Source organism: Erigeron canadensis, chromosome 9 (genome assembly GCF_010389155.1).
Source record: "Erigeron canadensis isolate Cc75 chromosome 9, C_canadensis_v1, whole genome shotgun sequence".
NCBI lineage: Eukaryota > Viridiplantae > Streptophyta > Magnoliopsida > Asterales > Asteraceae > Erigeron > Erigeron canadensis.
Genome location: NC_057769.1, coordinates 15,238,416 through 15,257,249, shown reverse-complemented (window position 1 = coordinate 15,257,249; position 18,834 = coordinate 15,238,416). Strand labels below are relative to the sequence as shown.

The 18,834-nt window shown below is 34.2% G+C and overlaps 2 protein-coding genes and 1 long non-coding RNA gene across 3 annotated transcripts; all 3 read left to right on the top strand.

The window, feature by feature from the left end:
* The first annotated feature begins 6,269 nt into the window (after positions 1–6,269).
* On the top strand, positions 6,270–9,344 carry LOC122582032. The gene is made up of 4 exons (XM_043754378.1): positions 6,270–6,491; positions 7,375–8,024; positions 8,576–8,675; positions 9,213–9,344. Exons 1-3 carry the CDS (start codon positions 6,401–6,403, stop codon positions 8,663–8,665), a joined length of 831 nt encoding a protein of 276 aa, XP_043610313.1. The 5' UTR covers positions 6,270–6,400; the 3' UTR covers positions 8,666–8,675; positions 9,213–9,344.
* A 36-nt stretch (positions 9,345–9,380) lies between these two features.
* On the top strand, positions 9,381–10,325 carry LOC122582033. Its single transcript, XR_006321074.1, has 3 exons — positions 9,381–9,469; positions 9,601–9,681; positions 10,051–10,325. It is a non-coding gene; the product is annotated as an uncharacterized LOC122582033 (long non-coding RNA).
* Positions 10,326–12,251: 1,926 nt separating this feature from the next.
* LOC122582533 (1,2-dihydroxy-3-keto-5-methylthiopentene dioxygenase 3-like) lies at positions 12,252–18,030 on the top strand. The gene is made up of 7 exons (XM_043754936.1): positions 12,252–12,366; positions 13,301–13,415; positions 13,497–13,591; positions 15,692–15,806; positions 16,219–16,343; positions 17,253–17,323; positions 17,725–18,030. Exons 1-7 carry the CDS (start codon positions 12,349–12,351, stop codon positions 17,783–17,785), a joined length of 600 nt encoding a protein of 199 aa, XP_043610871.1. The 5' UTR covers positions 12,252–12,348; the 3' UTR covers positions 17,786–18,030.
* Positions 18,031–18,834: the final 804 nt, after the last annotated feature.

Below are 18,834 nucleotides of genomic sequence, written 5' to 3'. Positions count from 1 at the left end.
TTGATGAAATTAATGCTGAAAGGGTACAACCTATTTCCCAGATCGCCCCAGATCTTCAACAGCCTGCTGTGGATATTGTTGAAATTCCACCTAACCCCACCAGTCCAAGAAATAAAACTCGTCGTCTGAGGAGAGACGGAGTTCCAGTATCAGTCCTTCCAGAATCTACTCATCAAGATTCTGGAGAAATGGGTCAGGAGACTTTCCCAGTAATTACTTCCCCAGTACAAGTAGAAGGAAGTGGTGAACAAGAAAGAGGGTCTGGATCACCTCTTGTAATTCCAGTGGCAACTGCTGAGAGTGGGGACATCATGGCTGCTGATGGGTCCCTAATTGTTGAAGAAGTTGAAGGGGAACAATCTAGGCAGGTTGAAGGAGAGAATCTGGAGCAGGTGGCTCAGATTGATCTGAATGTTGGGGTGGAGAATGTACAAGTAGAGGACCAGGCAGGTGGAACCGGCCCAGATTGGGATATGGTTGATTCTTCACTATCTGAGGACAATGACTTTAATGTAAACATGAGTTTTTTGGGAGAAGATGTAATTGATCGCACCATCCACTTTGTCTCCTAGTCAATTCTATCTGATATGCCTCCTTCACCCCCAGTAAATACACCAACACCCCTTCCAGAACAAACAACAACAACACTTGAATCACCCTCTGCTCCAGAAATTCCACATTCTGAACCACTGGCAGTCACCCATCCAACTGAAGGTATCACAAGGGTGTTGCCAGTATCAACTATCACCAGAACTACCAATCCTTCCAGTGGTCTCTCCTCTTCTTTTTCAACCGAGGTCCAAGGCCTTTTTGATAAGGTGGCAGACCTGGAGAAATCACTTCAGGCGTCTTCTCAAGTTATTTCTGACTTCAAATCTATCATTTCCAATACTCTTAAGTCAGAAATGAATGTTTTTGCTGGTAATGAGAAGATTGTCTTTGAGAAGCTGGATGAACTTGTCATGGCTACAAATAGAAATTCTGAATCAATACAAGTTGCCGTCCAGGGTATCAAGGAGGATGTGGTAAGAAGTGTCCAGACTGCCATTCAAACTGAAGTTGCTCAACCTCTGGCAAGTCTGGCTGGTGATGTTCAGAATCTAACCACCAGAATAAGCTCTCTGGAGAGCAGGCCAACTCTGGAGAAAAACTCAGTGGTCAGCACCCTCAGTGATGAAGTTGTTAGGAAGTTCAGGGGAAACATGTTGAAAGAAATCACTGAGGAGGTGTCTGAAACTCTCCTTAGAAATCTCCGAGATAGGTTGTTGCCTGAAGTTATGAAGATGATTGACGCCCAGTTACCTCGCCACTTTCCTCAGGATCTTGAGATAATCAAAAAGGAAGTGATGCAGTTGAGGAAAACTGTAAACAACATAGCTCCAGTGTCTGGTCGTACATTTGACTCCTCTGACAGACATACACTGGACCAGGTGTGGAATTATCTTCAGTCTGGAGATGCTTCCAAGGGGGAAGGTTCTGGTTCTGGAACTGAGAAGGTTGATCTCAGGAAGAAGATAGAGGTTTGGAAGAAGGTGATTGGTGAAGATGTCACTGGTACTGAAGTCAGTGGACAAGTTGAGGAAGAGGCTGCTGGTACTGATGCCAGTGAGCCAGTTTTTTAAGAGTTCCCAGATATCACTACAACAATGAAAAGTCTCAAAAGCAAGAAAGTGGTATCTGGGGAACCAACAAATGAGGCAGACGAGTATGTATCTGCTGATGAGGCCAAAGCAAAGAGACTGGAACAAGAGTGCATCTTAATCGAAATCTTCAAGAAAAATTTAAAAGATGACTTGATTGCTCACCAGTTGGATATGGCCAGGCATGGGACTCTGGATTCTTACAACGCTGGTAGGTTGGGCGTACAAATTGAAGTATATAAGAAGATGAAGGATGATCCCAGGCTGAAGAAATGTCTGGATGCCTTGAATGATGTCTATATTCGATCCATGTATGCTCAGGATGAACAAGTTTATGCAACTGAAATTTATGGGGTGAGCATACTGGATCTTATTGCCCAGAGAAGAGAGGAACTGAAAAATCTCCAGCAACAAGTAAGGAGTAATGTAATGGCTCTGGAGCATGAATATAGGAAGAAGTTAAGGGTTTGCCCAAGGCACCAGTCAAGAAATCCAAAGCTGCCAGAGATGTAGATCTCAGTACAAAGGAAAAATTTCAAGGGAAGTGTTTGAGCAGAGAAAAGTGTCAAGGGAAGTGGATGAAATGGTGAAAAGGGCTCAGACAAAGGAAAAGTATGAACATTTGTCACAATTTAGAGCCGATGTCCGACCAATAATGGGTGCTGAGATCCATCTGGCAGAAAATCATGATAACTTCTCTAAGTTCCATGTCAAACTCTTCAGAGAAGGGAACTTTATTGATGAAAGGAAGGACACCTCAATCAGGGCTTTTGGATGGTCAGAGTTAAAAGAGATTGGGCTTTCATTCAGGGGTAAAGATGTCTCCCAGGATGTGAAATACTTTATGAAGAGGATTGGCAAGGAATGGATGAGGAAGGAATTGATGGAGATGGAGCTGGGCTTAAGGACTTTACTTACTTCGTCTTCATCTCCAGGTGTAAAGAGGAAGGCCACTGAAGAGCCATCTGGGCATGTTGAAAAGAAAAAGGCCTGACTCTAATATTGTACTTGTATTTATTTTCATGTTGATAAAATTGTAACTTTCCTCCAATTGATGTCTGTAAATATAAGTTGCAATTCCTATTTTTTTTACAAGTACTTATTCTGATTAAGTCTAGAAATCAAAATGTACAAACTGGGAACACTGATGATCTATAAAGTGGCTCTCCAGAAATTTAAATTAGACTTAGTCAAATTTCTCAAGGATTTTTCAAGCACAAACTTGTATAGATACAAGCTTGAAAATCCTTGCATAATTTCTAAACAAATAGGGGGAATTTGTTAGGTCCAAATTTACTGGACTCGCTCCAGACGTGATTACTGGAGCCCTCTGAAGATTTGTCCAGAAATTATGTGAAGACCAGTGAATAACTTACTTGTATAGAAATCTGGATTCCACCAGATTTGTTCACTGGACTTCACTCCAGTCAAGATCGTTCCACTGAAGAACATTCTCACTGAAGTCGAAGACTGAAGTCTGAAGAAAGAAGTCTGACAAATAGCGGAGCTCACTGGAAGACTTACCAGATCTCCTGACTGGAGTCCTTGTCAGTGTTCTAGACCTTACAAGTCTGAACACTGATTACGAGGAATTGACTTTATGCCTTTACATGCCTTTAACCGGACAATCCATTTGTCTTTTGTTAAAAGCCTTACACGCATGTAAAGGTGGTTGGTTAATTAGAAGACAAGTCACTATCATGTGACTTTATTCTTGTACTTTAATCAATGCTTTTAAGGAATTAAGGTAATTTCCTTAAATGCATGTAACCATATTTGCACGGCAAAAAGAATATTATATTTATTCTTTTTGCCTATAAATACCAAGTCACTTCCTCGTCCAAATTATATACTTTTTCAATTTGGTGCCTTTGCTCAAATACTCTCGATCTAAACAGTCATACTTCACAACTTTAAGTATTTCGATCAAAGAGTTTATTTAGCAAAGATTAGATCACTTGTAATTCATAGGTTGTTTAGATACTTACTTTGTAATATCTTGTTCCGCAACAACCTTGTATTTTATTTAACATCAATAAATAAAATATATTTGAAAATTACATTGTGTCTCACCATTTACTTATTTGCTTAAGTACGTATTACGCTATATATATATATATATATATTCTTGCATTTATATTAATCGTAATACTAGTCCAATCTAGTGCTTACTTGACATTTAATACTAGTCATCTCTAGTGATTACTTGACTTGTTATTCTACACTTGTGGGTTAAACCATCGAGTGAGGGACTTCACAACATACACACCCACAAATTCTCCCAAATTACAAATTAACTCATTGTGGTGATTATTATTATCATTATTATTTGGAAGGATTTTATTAATTAAAATTAACACACTTGAAGAGAATTGAAATCACACTTCTAGTCTCCCCCTTTTTCCTTCTTGAATTTGACCCACCATCACCACCACGCACCTTCAATTTCAATCTTTTCAATTTAGAAGAATAATGGAAGATTATTGTTATTTGTTATTGTTGGATGATTTCTAGAATTGAATTGAAGTGATGCATGATTTTGAAGGAAGTAAGATAAGAAATTAGAGGAAGGTAATGGAGGAAGAGGAGAAATAAAGTGAGTCATAAAATGTAAATGGCTGGCACTCCTCCTGTGTGCCACGTCTCTTATCACTTTTGTGGGTATTTTTACCCGCTATCCACTAAAGTTCCAACTAAATTAACCCCCGATTCAAGAATAAAATACTAGGAAATTATTTTAATGTCAAAACTACAAAAATGGGTTAATTTATTTATCTTAAAATTATTGGAGTGTTACACAACTTGAGAAGATTTTTTAAAAAATTATTTAAGAAAGTTACAAAAAGTATTTATATTTAATTATTTAAAGTTACAATCATCACTCAAATCAAAAGTTTTAAATGTTATCAGAGAATATAAAAACAAGCCTAATTGTTATCTAATTATCATAGGACAAGTGATTAATAATAAACCTATTCGTGTTATGGTTATGTCATTATTTAGATAAACTATAAATTAAAAATCCTAATAATTATTATCCAAATATATTATTATATTATTATTTATATTAATTTGTAGAAAAAATCTCATTGATTTACATTTTTTTGTTTTCCATCAATATCAATAATTTACACTTTTTAGCCCTGAATACTTAAGTTGTATTTATTTTTAGCCATCAACTTGAGAACATTTTTTTTTAATTTTTAAAAAAAGTTACAAAAAGTATTTATATTTAATTATTTAAGTTACAATCGTCACTCAAATCAAGAGTTTTAAATGTTATAAGAGAATATGAAAACAAGCCTAATTATTATCTAATTATCATAGGACATGTGATTGATAATAAACCTATTTGTGTTATGGGTCGAATCATGATCAAATACATATACTTGAATGTCAATTATAAGATCACAAGTATGTTTATATTTTAATTTTTAATAGTCTTTCATAATTATATCACATTATGAGTACAGCTGGTCTCAAAAAAATTTATAATACAGAAATTATTGTAGTATGTGTCTTATGGAATAAGTACGACAAACAAATCCATCGGTATGTCTCAGCTAATAATGACAGTGACGAACCTGTGATTATTGTATTACAACTTGCAAAATAGAATACTTAAAATTGTATATCTTCAAAGTTATAAGCTTTTATGAATTAAATGTATGAAAATCTAATATTGATAATATCATAAACCTCGTGTCCAGTGTTGACACGGGTCTAAAATCTAGTTATCTTTCTAAGGAAGATATGATCTAGTATTAGTGAGGTAAATAAACTATCATCTTACCATTTTCTTTTACAACACATCAATCTATCATGCCGCCGTTAAACTCTAATGACAAACATGACACAAACATAGTTAGTTACTGTTCGATACCTTTCTACGGTTTAATAAAACACACTTAACAAACCTGTCGCAATCGAAACCCTAGTTTCACATCTAATCTTAAATCTTTAAAGTAAAATTTTACATCTAGATAAATCTATATAAAAGTTGTTTCGGAAAATATATAGAGAAATAGAAAATTTAAAGGGATAAGTTTATTGGAATGTAACAAACTTTGAACGAATGTTTATAGTAGCAAATAACTAAAGTTATGTGTATTGTATGTAAACAACTCAAATATGATGTTTATTGTATGTAAAAAAATGTACTTAACCATTTAAAATCAGACAAGTGACACCTCTGTATGGTTGTCACGTATGTTTTCTTACATACAATAAACATTTTTTAAAGTTGTTTACATACATTACATACAACTTTAGTTATTTATAGACATTCGTCCAAAGTTTGTTATATTTCAGAATACTTATCTCAAAAATTAAAGGATCAAGATCCTTTAAAGTTATAATCAACTTCATAGGTGAAGTTGAGTAGATCTTAACCTTTAGATTAAAATCAAAGGTCAAGATTCAAAATTGATATTTGAATCTTGACTTTTAATTTTAATCGAAAGATTATCAACTTTATAAAATTGATTATAAATTTAGAATATCTTAATCCAAAATTAAATCCCTTTTGGCCCACAAAATTCATGCCAAACAAATTGGATTCTCTTTGAGCCACATCATCCATTCATCTACAACCCCTCCTGCTACTAGCTATATATTGTCACTATCATATTTCAAACCAAATGGGCTTAAAAATAAACTAACCATACATACAATACAATACAAAATACCCTATGTGTCATTGAAGAATCAATAATCTGTTTTTCATCCATTTATAAGGAAGGAAGGAAGCAAACACCATCATGCCATCAGGACCTAAGAAGCGAAAAGCTGCCAAAAAGAAACAAGTCAATGCCTCCTCCAACTCTTCGTCAACATCTCACTCTCATCATGGTCTCTTCTCTCTCCATATACATATATGTGTTCTTCCTTTGTTTGACCAATCTACCACACTGTATTATATATATATATATATATATATTGATTTTATGATTATATGTTTTGTGGGTATCAATTGGTCCTTAATTATTTCTAGGGATAGTTGCATTTAAACTTGTAAATTGATGATTTGACACGGGTTATGAATGATTGACGTGGTAACTTGAATAGTTGTGATGTCAGCAAAAATACTTTGTTACTTGATGAAATGTTAACAGGATACATACAATAAGAATGAGCAGAATGTTTAATATATGACTTTTGAGAGTTGGATACATACAATTACAAAACGAGTAAAGTTTGATAATCGTCCATTTTGATGTTGTTGTGCTATAAATATTTAGTGTATGCTAAATTCATTTGAATCACATGCTTAGAAAAGTGTCTCTGATTTTAGGCTCTATACGTTATGAAGTGTTTACCCCCTATGGGCTTTTTGGATATGTGTTTTTCATTTAATTGTATGGACTTGAGGAGTCACAATTCACACTATCAATTTTTTTTTCATTCTGAAAGACTAATGTGCACACACAATCACGACATGTTTGTCCCAAATGGTACTAGAATCCACAAACTCTTGGTTGTTGGGTCACCTTGATAACTGCCGGGCCAAAAACCTTTTGGCTTGACAATATCAGATAGTTAAAGTTAGGGTTGGTTAAAAATAGTTTTACGCTTATCAGTTTTTTTTATACAAAATGTGTTGTAATACATATCAAAATCTTGGTTTTCGACCCTAAAATATGAGATTGCTTCAACTTGCAATAGTTAATTTAGGCAGACATTTATATTGGTTTGTTGGTTATAGATTAGCTTTTGAATAATCAAAATATGATAGGAGAGAGTGATGGTGGGGAACTAAACTCTCCGGTAGCACAAGATCAGCATAACAATCAACTTCCCTTTACTGAGGTGGAAAACCGTGAAGACGGTGTGACTCAGAACAAGAACAATGAAGGCATTGATAAGGAAGAAGAAGTTAAAAATATTGAGATTGATAACTGGTCGAAGTCAATGCAATTGCATGATAGCAAATCAAGTTCTTGCAGTCATAGTTCAGATGATGAATCTCATGCCATTGAGAAGAAAGTAGTGGAATTAGTTCAGCCTGTTGAAACGTTGCCTGAGAAGATAGTTCAAGAAATTGAAGTTCCAGGAGTGGGGACTTCCTCTGTTCGTCATCATTTTAAGACTGTTGATTCTCTGTTAGAAGACATAAATAATGACTCAAAGATTGAGGAGAAAACAGATTTAGTTGTGGAGGAAACGCCTCCGGTTCCTGCATTAGAAAAGAGTTCGTTTTTGGAGAAAAAGTTTGTTGTGAATGGGAGTACTTCAAAGGATACTTGTTCGACTTCTTCTGTAGGAATTGAATCAGTTCTGGTGAACAATGGGGCATCAAATTCAAAAGTAACTGTAGCAGTTTCTATCCATAATGGTGCAGATGATGTAAATGAACCTGAGACATTGCAATACTCTGATAAACAGGTAGGTTTTTTTTCTTTTATTTTTCAGCGCTTTTTCAGGTTGTGTTTGTAGATGGCAAGTTTAATCCATTACTTTTAAATTGGTCTATTTGTGTTTTATCTCAAATTGGTCCAGTGGCTAGTTTAAAAAAAGTATTGTCTAAGGAACGGTCTAAGCATGCTGATAGCCACCTAAAATCTACTGATAATAAATATAACTTCCTATGTCGTTTTTATTTAAATATTTAGATTATTAATTATTAGTTGAAATCGTAATTAACACATTAAGATTTCGTATGAAAACATAAAGATGAACAATAAATGTTTATTGGGTCAACCCTACTTGGCCACATATCGACTTATACTAAGAAATGACATGCTTTCATCTGACTGGCCTTCCCATTTTACCACCTCTAAATGTGATGCATATAGCTACTTTTATAGCTCTTTACATTCTTTTACTTTGATTGGACATGATGCACATGAGCTCAATATTTCTTTAGTTAGTACATTTAAGATGATTAATTAAAATTGTTGACTGCACAAGTTTATATATTTTAATACTATGTGCAGCCTTTGGTAGCTTCAACCCCACAAGCCGTGCAAACAACTTCTTGGAAGGGTTGCTGTGGAATACTCGAGCTGTTTGCAAAACCTGAATGATAAATATCCGGTGGGTACAAATAGCTTTGTTGGTTTTGAGTTATGGACTTAATTGTTTCTTTTGCTTGATTGACATGAATTTATAGTTTTCTAATTTTGACAGAAACAAAGGGAATACAGAAAATGTGCCTAATTAGTCGTATTTTCTTCAGCTAGTAACTTTTGGCATGACCTTAGATAGGATCCAGTTGGGTAGGATTTAGCACAAGTAGGCAGTAGACAGGTAAGGAAATGGTTAAACAGGCAAAAGAGCACAAATAGGTCACTTAAGAGTTGTGATGGTAACGATCTGACTAAGCAAATGTTAACATACTAATTGTCACTGATAATCTATGTTTGGCAATATTGTATTTCTGCTAAAAATTGGGCGAAAATGATGCAATATTGCAATTAATTTAGTTTTATCAAGTATATTTGGTTGGAGTAATTACTGAAACGTAAGATATGTTTTTATCCTTTTAGTTTTTGCCATCAGATTAAGTTTTCCTTTACATGCTGGATGTTGATTACTCACAAAGTCACAATACATTTACTTTCTTGAATGCAGAACCTGTTGATGTAAAGTGGCTATGGATAAGAAGTTTATAGTCGATTTACAAAACCTGCATAATGTAAAGGGGCTAATGGATAAGAAGTTTAGACTCGAATTGCAAAATCTGCATTAGTTATATTTTATTTATATTGTTGTTTTTTTTTTTTTTTTTTTTTTTTTTTTTTTTTTTTTTTTACTGGAGATACTGCAAAGTTTGATTCTTTATTGGAGAGGACACGGAAACTACATATCCTGCAAGGTGAAACAGTTGGGTATAATACTTTCTGCTACTGAGTATATATTTTTTTTACAATGGTTGTCATGTACTCATGTTCCTTATGCCACCCGTAGTTATAAATGCATCATTCAATCAAGGTAATATGTGCTGGTCTACATGGTACAGGTGATTGGTGTGGCCTTGTTAATTGCCATATTGCACTACTAAGGGCAAAGTGCCCAAACTTTGGCCGGATTTATATTCAAGGTAAAGAAGTTTGTTTTTACTTTGCACTTTATAGGTGAAGATGTCACCTCGAATATGGTGGTTCATCGTTATCGTTTTCAAGCTTATGTGAATTTTCATGACCAATTTGCTATAGGACGAGCGAGGGTATGTTTGGCTTAAGCTTATTTAAGAAGTTTACAAACTTGGGAGGATAATTGTTTATATTTCTAATTAATACAGATTACTTTACACATTGTTAACTTTGCGGGGGAAAAAAAGAGTCAGCATACACTAAACCACCTTGTGCTCGTCCATGCATATTGCCTTACTAGGTAAGGAAAATTTTACAAAAACGATTATGAACAGATTCTAGTGAACCTGATACATACAGCTCACATGTGTAAACAGGTGAGGCTTTTTTCGGTTCATATTATGTGGGCAAGGCGAGATTTTGGCTATGTAACATCGGTATCTTCATAATCGTTTTTGTAAAATTTTCCTTGACACCTTCAAGATCTAGTGAGGTTCGAATATAACTATTGTGAGGAAATCAGAATGTGTGACCTATGGTTATAGATAAACCTCGACTTTCTCCAGATATGCTTGGAACGTAGTTAGGGAAGCAAGAGATCATTTTATGTAAATGTTACTGGGAATAAATCATACCATAATTGCATTAGTCATGAAGATGTCGTATCCTAGTAAGGTAACAGAGGATTGATTATAGACATATATCAATCTGGTGGGTGGGTGGAGAAAAAAATTAAACAATATTACTTAATAAAAAAAAACTCACGTACCAATTTGCTATAAAATATATCATCGTTTTTATATCTTAGTTTATATAATTATAATTGTTACACCTATTCTCCGGAGTTTTTTTTTCCTCGACCTAGATCCATAAATCCTAAGTGACCCACTTCAATCTTTCTACTAATGGGAGTTGATTTATCTACTACTCGTACTATTTTACTTCACATACTACAAATATTATTAAAATGACTTTTCTGCCCTTATGAATGAAAGGATTGATATTCTCCACCTTTACCGAATTGCTAGTACTCTTTTTTAATTTCAATTCCTTTATATTATTTTTTTCCTTTTTTGGGGTCCATTTCACTTCCACCAAAATTGAATCATAATTCCTATCATACAATCAAGGCAGTTTTCTATTTTTTTTTTCCTAAGCAAAATTGAACAAAAGTATATAAATATATAATTTCGGGAGCTCTTTCAAGATTCCGAATATCTCATCAAAACTTTTTGTAAAATCAAATCTAAATGAAATCTAACCAAACCCAATGCCAAAACAAACCCGACCATATTCAAGGGTGTAGGTAGATATTGTTGGTGGTTGAATGCAATGTTTGAAAGGCAACAATATCTACCTGTGGCTCTGTCCTTAGTCCAATTGATATTTAATGCCTCTTATGTCTTTCAGTCAAATGTTGGTTACGGTTCAAAATCTTTAAAAGATATATTGGGAAGTCTTTGCCAATGAGGTGGAGTATGAAGGTTTTTTCTAGCATTAGCTAGTTTTCTACAGAACGGTAGTGAGACTTCCACCGCAAGTCATGCCTAGGATTGACTGTGCTGGTGACGTGGTCGATCTCTACCGGACGATGAAGAGGCATGCCGCTGAGTCCAATCACCACTGCTGTTAAAAAAAAATACAAACGTTTCACAATCATTCATATTACCTGAGTGTTGTTAATATTCAATTAACATTATTAATATTAATATTATAACTTGAAATAGGATAGAAAGAGTAGTAGAAAAATCACTTATAAAACAAATTTTTTTTAATTATCGAAAAAATTTATACCTTATATATTAAAAATATACATAAAGTAAAAATACAACTCACTTTATAAAACCAAGATAATAAGATAAATATGACCAAAAGTTAAATTCAAAATGTCGTCATTTTATAAAACCAAAATAATACTAGTATAAATGATAAATTTTCAATAAAATATTGAGTTAATTTCAAAAATCGTCCTTATAGTTTTACCAAAAAATCATGTTTCATCCTTTAAACTTCAAAATGACACTGGTAGTCCTTTATACGCGGATAATGGTTATGTTTCGTCCTTTAGTCAACCGTATAAAGGACGAAACGTGACCATCATCCAATAGATTAAAGGACGAAACGTGACCATCATACATTAGATTAAAGGACGAAACGTGACCATTATCTGAATATAAAAGACTACCAGTGTCATTTTGAAGTTTAAAGGATGAAACGTGATTTTTTGGTAAAACCACAAGGACGATTTGTGAAAGATTATTTTATAAACAATATTTTATATTGTTTAATTCTTAAATAGGAGTAATTTTAAGTTAGTGATAAATCACCAATACATTCTTGAAAAAGAAAAAAAAAAAATTAATTCTTAATTTTCTTGTGGATAAGTGGATTTACCATTCATAAATTTTGTTCCCCTCCAATGACCCGTTTATCATTTTCTTTTAATCGTACTTTAGTTACTCGTAATTGGTTGATGCCATCCAATTACCCCTTTTTTTTAGATGCCATGAAACGCGCCATCTCTCGGTTTGGTCTTTCTTGACTTTTTAGCTTTATTTACTTATATTTTTATAAAGGATTTTTATGCGTAAATCGAAGGCTTGACAACCAAAAAAAAAGAACATAGAAAAAGAAGAAAACTCTGCTTAGAACTTGGCTAATCAATCATCCAACCCATGGGTTCTGCTTCAAAGGTACTTTTTTGGATTTTTTCTTCTTCTTCATTTGGCCTCATAAAAAGATTATAGTTATGTATATGAATATTAATAATATATTAATATGAATCTCATGATGAAAACTATGTAATCATATGTGAATGTATTTGTTGATTCTATAAACCTTTTTTTTAATGCTTAGTTTATATAACCAGAGATAATACACTTTAATCTTTATTTGCTACTTTGTAAAATACGAGAGTAAGTATTCGTGCGTTGCGGCGGTGAGATGGTGGGGGTGATAGGTCGTAAAGTGTGATAGGTCATAAAGTGTGATAGCCAAGTGCCTTAACCGTACGGGTTCCGCCCTCGGATTTTAAAAATTCTTCGAAAGTATATCGAATGACAAATCTAATGAAAGAGCAAGAAATTTTAAGAACATCCATATAATTTTTATAATTTATTGATGTACGGTTTTTGAGATAAAAGTTTTTGAATGAATTGAAGGAATAAATGATTTATGGAGGAGAGAGAGAAAAAAATGATTGGTTAAGATTTAAGGAAAGAGAAGGGGTTATTTTAGGTAAATATAGAATAAATAGGAGGGCATTTTGGGAAAACAAATGTTAGAACATTAAAATTTAGAAAAGAAGAATTTGCTTTGTAATATAGTATAGATTTATTAACGAATATTCGTAAATAAATCCCTGAATATGAGTGCAAGTAGTAACCAAGATGTTACAAGAACACTATGTTTTATTGTTTATTGGGAAAAAAATCTAGGAAAACGCTACAGGTATTGCAACGGGTATATCGCATTAGAGCCAAATGCTAGACTTTCTCGTGGTAGCCTGATCGCGTATTCCTTTATCGTTTTTTTATACATAATTACAACAATGAAAGATCTTTAGTGGAGAGTCTACTAATCTAAATGTGTTGTATTTATGTCATTGGAAATATTTCGTCTTAGTAGAATGACGAAAGAGAGGAAGTCATCCAGGCATGGTACATGGATGATAGTAATGAAGACCAACGGCTTCCACATCACAAGGACCCAAAGGAATTTGTATCCCTTGACAAGCTTGCAGGTAAGGTTCTAATGCTTTTTATTGTTATGTCTTCAAGTGCCGTAGTTATATTGAATAGATAAATCACTATGAATCTCGCAGAACTTGGAGTACTAAGTTGGAGGTTGGATGCTGATAACTACGAAACCGATGAAAAATTGAAGAAAATTCGTGAAACACGTGGATACTCTTACATGGTATGTGTGATGCCATGCTTCTTAACTCTTAACTCCTACTATATAAGGTTCTGTGGAAGATTAGGCCACCTGCTAACATTTTTTTTAATTCTCTTTATTTTTGATTTATAAGTAGTTAAGTACTTTATCAATTTATCACACTTTTTATACTGTTTTTGTAGTAAATCAATTTAGAAGGTTTTCTGCATTTCATCCATTTGACTTGTTTCCTTTTAGTTAAGTACTTTAGCTTAACTTCCTATAAATGAAAATAACCCAAACCAAGCTGTTCATATGTTGAGTAATTGAAATTGCTGGCTCTAGTTGCGATTGAAGGAGATACTTGTGCATAGATTATCATTTTGTGAAACATGGTTTTACAAGGGTGTTGGCATCCCACCACTCACCACTCACTTCTAAAGGCCGTATCATTTACCCCTTACTCATACCACAATCCACTTTTTCATTGGCAACCCACCACTCACTACAATTTTATTTTATTTTTAAAACTATCCTGTTAAGCATAAATTTTACTATTTAACTTACATTAACTATAAGTTTAGTAAAGGGAACACTAATTTGTGTAGCCTATAAATATATCTCTTGTACATGTATTTTTCTGTGGAAAGTCAATAAGAATACCTCTTTCCCCCGTGGATTAGTTCACACAGTTTAGTGTGAGATACTACATTAAATCTTTCATGCTCTTACTTGTTCTTTCTCTGTTCTTTTTTGGTTATTGTGTGTGTGTGCAGTTTATTCCTAACAGTTTCTGATATTAAAGAAGTGAAGAAACCAAACACCTACTGCAGTTCTTGAGTTCTTTTTTCAATTAATTAAACAACAACAATAAAATCATCTTCCATAATAATAACATAAGAAGGGAGGTCGGATTTTGCTTGAAGTCGCTGTTGCTGCTCGTTGATTGAAGAAATAGATTCGATCATGGGTTTTAAAGAATTTAGGTTTGGGTGGTTGTTTTGTTTTGGGTGGGTTTTGTTATTCATGGGTTTAGTTGTCATATGGGCCATCAAACAGAAAAAAAAACGTTCATTTTATTAAGTTAGGCCCAAAAAAGAGAAAAAACAAATCTAACCGGTAAAACCACCGAAACCACCTTAAGTTTCAGTTAATACCACCGATAATCTCGGAAACGAAATCAAAATCGAAATATGAAACCGAAATAGGTCCAATCACCGAAAACTGGTATGCTAGCGAAATTGATAACATAGACTATAACTACTAATAATAATCAAGGTTGAGGACTTGTGACTCGGCTAGAGGAGGAGTCACTAGTTTTTAAAAATTCGGATCGGACTAGGAGAACCTAAAAACATTACTTAACGCCAACCCAATTGAGAATCGGTACAGGACACGTTCCCTTAAGTTGCGCATTCCTCCCCGGGTTAGTTTGGTAACCTTAAGGCCGACCACCTTCGACACTGGCTTGCCAAGCTTCGCGTGTTCAGGCGTGGTCTGTTAATGTGGAAGAAACATCGGTAAGCCTGACAAGGATTTGATCCAGCTATGTGATCTTCTCTTGAAGATAAGTAACATATTTGGGTTCGAGGACGTTAGGATGACGCCCCAAAGCTTGAAATTGTTCGATTTCGACCATGTAAGCCGACCTGTTGTTCGTTTTGCTCTAAATCACAACCACCACCTCCGACATATGTCTGACGTTGTCAAGCATGTGAATTTGCATCGAGTTTTTTACCTCGAACAAAGTCATAGGTTGCCTATAGTTTGCCATTGTTGATTCGAAAATGGATATGTATAGATGAATATGTGTGTAGTATAGATGATTAAGTGAAAGATATGTGTGAATTTTAGTTGAATGGATGTGTATATATAAAATTTGTATATAACTAGGCGTTTAGGGACTACATCTGCCACTTTTGAAACTTTTTAAATTTTTTTTCAAAAAAAGAAACTAGCCATTGGAGGGGGGTTAGGCCTCGGCCTCCAACGGTCCATTTCCACTCGTACACCACCCAAGGGGTTATACTCTTCATTTCAAACCCACGCCGCGAATTATTCAAACGGCGTCGGTGTAGCGATGTGGCACCGCACCAACGCCGAGTACAATGCCAACACTCTAATCAAGTCAATGCTTTTCAGGACATAATTGAGGTTTGTCCAGAAAAGCTGCCGAATTATGAGGAGAAGATAAAAAACTTTTTTGAAGAACATCTTCATACCGATGAAGAGATTCGCTATGCTGTTTCTGGAAGTGGTAAGTTTATTTTTTTTTTATGTTGTGTTTTGTTTTTTGAAAGTGATTATTTAATTTAGATCTATTTGAATAATATGTCTGTAGTCATGTGAAAATAGTACGTCAATGTTGTTTGAAGCTCTAATAAACACATGTTCGGATGTCTGTGTGTTTCTGAAATTTAGATTCGTTATGAAATCAGTACATAAAATGAGTAAATGACCAAAAAGGACAGTGTTGTGAAAATGCTAGGGATGATTTCCGATATGGAAATAGAAGTCTGTCAATCTGTTTATGCAATCCTTAATACTGATATAAACTGATTTTTCCAATGCTAAGTTACAAGGATCAGAGAATCATCTAGGCAATTCCAAGTTATAAATTCCATTACTCCCAAATTTTGGAGTTTACTAAACATGGACTTGTTTTGAAGGGTATTTTGATGTGAGAGATCGTGATGAAGCTTGGATACGGGTTTGGGTGAAGAAAGGGGGAATGATTGTACTACCTGCTGGTATCTATCACCGCTTCACGCTTGATACAGACAACTACATCAAGGTACTTCAATGATATCGTTAGTGCTCAATGTTTTTCACCTCTTAGATGCATCATTTATTTATCACATTATACGGTTACATCCGATAGTATTGGAGGTACAAGTGCAAGAATTAACGATAATGAGAAAGGAGAATATACTAGAGATAGAGGTGCAAATCATGATTATCTTTTATTATTATTTTTATATTTTCAGGTAAAATGGGTAAAACTAAAAAACTTAGCTGAAAAGCAAGTTTATTTTCTGCTCATTCAACCTTGAAGGTTGAACCTTCCAAGCTGCTGTAGTTAAAACTTGAAACTATATGTTTTTTATTGTAGTAGGTATTGCACTTGTTAGTACACACACCTAAAGTTGAGTGCTTTGACCTTAGCTCATTCCAATACCCGACTTGTATGAGCCTCCCATTTTTGCACTTGTAGTTACAGAGATAATTGATGCCACAATGTGAGTGGCATCTAGCAGTCTACACTGTAAAAGGCATGGTTCTTTTTGTCAAGAAAAGTTTTTTGCTGTCCTGCTTGGCAAACACATAAGAAGTTTATTCTTTTCTAATTAGAATGTCACAAAATACATGTGCTATGTTTTTTTAATCACTTATAAGTAAAGAGATGTCATCTTGTTAACGTATCAACCCAATCTACATCCAGTATGCATTTGTCATGTGCTCGTACTTGTGATTTGGTCACATTACGATTAATAACAAAACAAGGTTTGCGTGGTTTCGTTTCTTGACTCCCTATTAATAAAGGCACAAGGATGGATATCACAGACTCAGAGTGACCTCAGATTTTCTGTTAATTGCCTGATCAAAAGTCTTAATTGCTACCTTTGAGGGGAAAAAGTAGTCTTTGCCAAAGCAGACTCTTGTACGCTTACCCTTCGTTTTTTTTTTTTGTTGTTGTTGACAGGCCATGCGGCTCTTTGTTGGTGACCCAATTTGGACTCCTTTCAATCGACCACATGATCACTTGCCTGCAAGGTATGTCTATGTTTCTTGTTTATTCTCCTTTTACCATGTACTGAACTGAAGATGTCATACATATAAAGTCTTGAGGGCATAGATCACTAACATAAGACGTCACATCATCTATTGACAGTTCTGTTATTCAGCATAACAGAACTTTAAAATGTGGCAAAAATTTGAATTTTTAACTTATGAATGGGTTAATGTGTTTTGTTTCCAATGGGTCAAATAAATAAATATTCAAAAAGTGGAACATGCATTTGAGTTGAAAGTCGCTGAAAGACTGTTCTGTTTCCCTTAAATATACCTGCTCTCAAGTCCTTTATCTACCTGAACCCAAATTTTTACCTTGTAACCCAACCCAACAGTCTTTTGTGATATGAGTAACTTTTCTGAGAGCAATCATTTTTTTGCAGGAAGGAATATATTGAAGCATTTGTGCAGAAGGAGGCTGGTACTGTTGATGCTACCGCTTGACTTATGATACATACTAAGATATTCATAGCAATATTTATTGCAACTTAATTAATCAGCTGTAGCACATTGATTGCTGCTGTAATTCCATGTTAATTTAATATGTTTGTGTTGCATAAAAGCTATACCAATATCTTGTGTATATGGCCATGTTGGTTTGTAAACATGTGTGCCACAATGATTGTAAAAGTTTACGACACTCTACCGTTTTGTGGGTTTGTGATTTGAGCATCTCAAGTTTGATAGTAGTTTTGGTGTATGGTTCAGTCATCTTTGTGCCAGAATATGTCAACAATAAGAGTTATATCTCCACTTAATTCTATAGTGATTAATGAGATTGTTAAGGTTTTTTTTTTGCGACTTCTGTAATTAATACAAAGTCATTCATCAAAACATGAATTTACAAAACTCCGTCACCTCCTCTTTGCTATGTATGCAACTTGATTATGCATTAGAGTATAACTGCAACATTGAAACCGTCCCCAGGACTTGATGTTCATAACTGTGTGGGCACGATAATATAATGACGGTTGTTACATCTTGTTACTCTGTGCTTACTGAGATGTGATTGGATCTCCATTCCTTTATTGCGCGCCATAAACATATTAAAGATATGGTAAATATGAATATTTTTTGTTATGGAGTAAACGAAAAAGTCGATGATTTTATAGCAAGATTGTAAGAATCTTGCTTTAAATCTAGTTTTTATTTGAGATCTAATTGTTATTATTATTATTACCAAATTTTAATCTTTATGTATATATATATACATATAGGGGTGAGTTATTTTGAGAACCACACAAAAAAAAGAACACGAAAACCAATCTCAGTCCACCATTCATCAAGATCAGGAAGGGCATGTTTGTCATTATTAAAAAAGTTGTCCAGCACTCTCTTTCTCTCTCCTCTTATTAAATCAAAAAATATCTAAATCATTAAAAAACTTTTATCTCACAAACCGTACATCGTTAGACGGAAAAAAAAAGCATGGGTAGTCTTGAAATTTCGTCCTCTTTCATTAGAGATGCGATTCGATATACTTTTGACGACTT

Bases quoted from the DNA above. Each gene is read 5' to 3' on its own strand.
- LOC122582032 (XM_043754378.1), top strand. From the start codon at position 6,401: ATGCCATCAGGACCTAAGAAGCGAAAAGCTGCCAAAAAGAAACAAGTC. The intron at 6,492-7,374 runs GTCTCTTCTCTC...AAAATATGATAG, and splicing joins AACATCTCACTCTCATCATG to GAGAGAGTGATGGTGGGGAA. The intron at 8,025-8,575 runs GTAGGTTTTTTT...TACTATGTGCAG, and splicing joins TGCAATACTCTGATAAACAG to CCTTTGGTAGCTTCAACCCC.
- LOC122582533 (XM_043754936.1), top strand. The intron at 13,592-15,691 runs GTATGTGTGATG...AATGCTTTTCAG, and splicing joins CACGTGGATACTCTTACATG to GACATAATTGAGGTTTGTCC. The intron at 15,807-16,218 runs GTAAGTTTATTT...CTTGTTTTGAAG, and splicing joins CTATGCTGTTTCTGGAAGTG to GGTATTTTGATGTGAGAGAT.